The sequence below is a fragment of the Colias philodice genome, chromosome 7 (genome assembly GCF_061535455.1).
Source record: "Colias philodice isolate Cphi_HAF_F1 chromosome 7, ilColPhil1 Martin Lab GWU primary, whole genome shotgun sequence".
In the NCBI taxonomy this organism is placed as follows: domain Eukaryota; kingdom Metazoa; phylum Arthropoda; class Insecta; order Lepidoptera; family Pieridae; genus Colias; species Colias philodice.
The window spans coordinates 2,973,341-2,978,399 of record NC_143092.1 but is presented as its reverse complement, the minus strand read 5'-3'; the positions used below and the strand labels follow the sequence as shown (position 1 = coordinate 2,978,399).

At 32.0% G+C, this 5,059-nt stretch overlaps 1 protein-coding gene across 1 annotated transcript; it reads left to right on the top strand.

Annotated features, from left to right (window-relative positions):
• Nucleotides 1-2,154: 2,154 nt before the first annotated feature.
• On the top strand, nucleotides 2,155-3,689 carry LOC149486953 (uncharacterized). Its single transcript, XM_089697092.1, has one exon. The coding sequence runs from the start codon at nucleotides 2,553-2,555 to the stop codon at nucleotides 3,474-3,476; it is 924 nt and encodes a 307-aa protein (XP_089553218.1). The 5' UTR covers nucleotides 2,155-2,552; the 3' UTR covers nucleotides 3,477-3,689.
• Nucleotides 3,690-5,059: the final 1,370 nt, after the last annotated feature.

Sequence of the window (5,059 nt, the reverse complement as noted above, 5' to 3'; positions counted from 1 at the left end):
AGTTATTTCAGAGCAATAAAGTAGGTATGAATAAATAAATAAATAAATACAGATAAATAGTCACAAATCTTATTTATTAATAAATAGTCACAAACTATATTTAACCACGTTAGCTCCTAACTATAAAATATCCATCCCTTTTCTAATTAATCTGAAGGAATATTATTAATGAAAATTTGCGTGTCAAAATATTTTAATTAAACACACTTTAAGAGATTAAATACACGAAATTCAATAAACCATACCGTGAAAATGATTTAATATTTCATTATGTATTCAGTTTAAATATTTTTAAAAGGTATAGGTACTTATATAAAACAGACAGAATGATAGAATATCGTTCCAGATTGAGATTATTTGATTATATATTATTTTGAAAAATTCTTAAATATATAGTAACGTTATAATATTTTTAATTATCAATATTAAATTTAGTACAACAGAAGGTGAAAATTTCCCATTTCTACAAATCAATTATTTATTATGGCTACCTATGGTTGCCTATCATTTAATTTATTTATTTATATCCGCTTATTTATAATATCTTCTTATCGTTTAATATCTCTCTAAAAATGACTAAAAGTGTACCAAAAATAATTTTCAATTTACTCCACAGTCTATTCAAAACAGAGCATTGTAATAAAAATCGTGAGAACTTCAATAGTCGGCTTCCAGACCGCGGAGTAGATAAAGTATTCTAAAAAGTATTTCAAAGTTGCTGTTCAACGGGACAATGTATTTGCACGCTCTCATTTTACGAGATATTTTTGTTTACTTTGTATTATGACTTTGGGTTGCGAGACATTCGTTTGACGCGAAGATTCTTGCTATCTTGGGTCCTTTGTGAAAATGACGGAATATGTCTGCATTGATATTGCTTGCCTGGCTGGAGAAAGAATAATTTAGGAAAATGCGAGTTGTATTTGACTTTTAAATATTTGGTTCAAATATTAATTTTGATAAGAATAGCAGATATTTTACGCTATACAAGACTATATAAAAGACAGAAAAGACTCCATTCTCAGAAGAGATTTTTCATTCCCTAATAATTGATTTCAATATCCCCCATTCAAATGTAACCTATACCTATTACCACAGACTAATAATAATATACTACGTATACAACTATTACTTAACATACACGCAAAAAGCAGAACATCGATACATTCGCATCCAGCAAATTATAACGCAATTACAAAACAATTAAATCCAATTTTAAGACGGATTATCGGCGAGCTAGCGGGCGCTATCAAAATATTTATTGTGGATGCTGCCAAGCGGATATTAGCTAGCTTTTCTGATACGTACATATTGACACTAGTGCCTACGCTCAAATGAAAAGGAAACGATGTACATTTTTTGTAGTTGGACGCCGGATATTTGAAATAAACTCGTCATGGTAGGACATAAATAAGTAACATGTAGAAAATTGTTGGTATTTGTTATTGTATTTCTCTATTTAAAATATGTAAATAGGAAAATGAAAGAAATCTACTTCTAATCACATCAAGCTATTAAACAGTTAGGTAAACTTCGATTTATATCGATCATAAAGCTTATAATTAGCTATAGGTATAGCACAAGTCTATCATATCACCAAGCTTTTAATTTTCCGAACTTTATTATTTTTATTTAGAACTAAATACCATAGTGCATGTCTTGTCCATATCATCAAAATTAACATGCGCACCTAAAAGCTAATAAAACTTTTTTATCATTAATGTATTCTGTTACATTTAAATTTTATTGCATAAAGCTTTTATTTCTTTAATGTTCAGGGAAGCCACAAGTATAACCCAATAATTAATACAAAATTTATCTAATCTGTAAAAACATACATATAAGTTCTAATGTTTATAAGCCATAGCATGCTTTTAGAATTATATCAATCAAGATCGCTGACAATAAAAATCTAATATCATAATAAATTTCTGTACATTGGTTTTTGTTTATAAAAGCGATTAAATTAATAACAACTCCAACTAGGTATACAATCTTATGGAAATTTCCTAAAGATTAAATTAATTCTTCGTTCAGTAAACAGAGAATAAGCATTCTCGTATAAACTAAGAACGTAAGAAGGATATTAATTATCAAGCTTTTCGTAAACTAATATTATTATATTATGTTTATATAAACTAATACCCCTCCCCTTCCCTCGGCGATCGCAGAGACGTACGGACGTGTGTACTACTTTTCAATTCTGAATTTAATTAAAACAATTCCACGGTAAATAATAATAAAGCATAAGTTCGAACAACTTACAATATAATCTCCTCGCTACGTGTTCCCATGGTACCGCAGTTATCCAGTGAGTACTATCATCATTACATCCCGCTAACACTCGAAGCATTTACTCACCACTCAAGTTGCAAACAACACGTGTGCCAGTGAAGCTTTGACAACTGCCTGTACGCAACGCGAGCGAAAGAGAAGTACTGATCGAAGAATTTCTTTCCTACCTTCTGATTTATTTGATTTTTTTTTTTTTTTTTTTTTTTCTCACGTTCTACGTTGAATCGGCTATAACGACAAAACAATTTTACCATATCATGTATCATTCACCTCCACATGCAAATAAAACGCTTTCGGCGCCACAATTAAATTTGAATTCAGAGGAAGGCGCCTTTGACTCGAATATTACGCTAAGATGCGAAAAAAGGAGACGATTATCAGGCGATGAAAAGAACGAGTTTGCAATATTCAAGTCAGAAATGCATGACATGCTCCTTGAAATGTTCAACAAATTGTCAAATAATCAAAATTGTCGCCTGGATAAGCTGGAAAAAACTATTTCCGAACTAGATAAAAACATAATATCGGTTAAAAATACTAATAAGGACATCGAGGTGTCCATAAACTTTTTATCTGATAAAATAGAAGACTTACATGATCAAATAAAGGTGATAAAAAATGAATCAAAGAATATAGATATTAGACTAAATACCATAGAAGATAGGATGAACAATCTGGAGCGAGGCAACCGAAAAACAAGCATAGAAATAAGGAAGTTGCCTAAAAAGGTAAATGAAAGAAAGAACGACTTATTTGTAAACGCAGAACACTTACTCAACAGCCTTTCATTACAATCTCTGTATTCAAACATACGCGATGTCTTTCGCCTTCCAAGCCGGAAAGAAGCCCATGACTCACCTGTAATTGTGGAGTTTACTGATACCCAGTCCAAGGACAAAGTGTTGGATGCTATCAAGAAATTCAATAAGAAGACGGGAAGTCCTAAAATTAATACCAATCATTTCGGCTTCGAGGGGCAGCCTTCTCCAGCCTATGTATCGGACTATCTGACCCCAGTAGACAGACGCATGTTCTACTGTGCAAGGGAATTCGCAAAATCTGAATCATACGCTTTTTGTTGGATGTCAAATGGAAGAATCTATCTACGCCAAAAAGAAGGATCACCGCATATACTAATAAAAAATGAAGACCAACTCAGACAAATCAAAAGAGATATATGACTAGTGTTTGTTCTCATTGTTGCTAACAATTCTTTCACATTTTCATTGTTTATGTTACACCATGTCAATAAAATAGTTATAATTTATTTAATAAAAGCCAACTCCTATCACCCCAACTCACACAAAACACAAATTAAACGCATACAGAAATTATACAATACTATTACTACACACCACAACTTTATTAATTATACACAATTTCAATTTATTACGTTTACTAGAGGTTGCTATTTAAATTTCTTGCGCCTACAAATTATCATTTATCAAATACGTACAAACACATATATTTCTCCAAGAACGTGCCAGGCGTTTAAAATTCTAATTTTTTCATTCTTCCACGAATTATATCAAACGTTTATTCTTAATAAAACTTACGTGTTTTCATTTACTTTAGAGTCATTTATCTTATATTATTTTTACATTCAATGTCTTAGTTAACAATATTAATTCGGATCTGGATAATTATATTAAACCAACATGTGTAAATGTCGATACATATTCAGAATGCCGTTTTGTGCTCAAATGGCATACCAAGCGAGGCTTCACCATACTAACAGCTAATATACGAAGTATAAACTGTAACTTCGACCAATTAATAGCTCACATTAGCGCTATGGATATGCAACTGGACGTCATCGTGCTCACCGAGTGCTGGACGAATGCTGACAGTACGCCACCGACAATTGACCAGTACGATATGTTCTACTCACAACACAGCTTAAACCAAAACGACGGCATTGTGGCCTATGTAAGGAGAGGTTTGAATACTATGTGCCATGAACCGCACATGGTAGAAGGCAACTGCCTCGTATTAACTATTAATGGTACCTGCAGCATCGTTTGTTCCTATAGACCGCCCAGCTTTTCCAACGCCTCACCTTACCTTCATTCATTAGACACAATACTACAAAATATTAAATCTAAAGAAATCATACTCACCGGGGATATGAACCTTGACGCAATTAACGAACTTAAAAGTAACCACACAAACGACTATCTGAATATTATTGCAATGCACGGTTTAATTGAAGGAATCAACTTACCAACTCGTAAAAATGCCTGTTTAGACCACTTTATGATAAAAACCTCAAAACCTTTTCAAACTGTTGTATTGCCTGAATTGACTGATCACAAGCCCATAGTTCTCTTTATTGAAGAAACAAAACCCATATCCAACCAAATCCAGACTAACAGTAAGTGCAACATTGACATGAAAATACTCGGTGATAAACTAAATGAAAAGCCTTGGTTGAAATTTAACTTTTATGATATGACGGATGTAAACCTAGCAACAAATATACTTTTAAATTGTATTAAAGATTCTATAGTTGCAAGCTCTATAAATAAAACAATACCTAAAAATAAACGAATTCTGAAACCCTGGATCACACCTGCAATATTGAGATCTATTAGAAAAAGAGACGCAATGCATAAAAAACTTAAAAAACAACCGAAGAATGAAATTATGCATTTGAATTATTTACGCTATAGGAATACGTGCAACAGAATCATTAAGACACAAAAAAATCAATATTATAGAAATCAGTTACTTTCTAATAATCGGAATATCAAAAACACTTGGA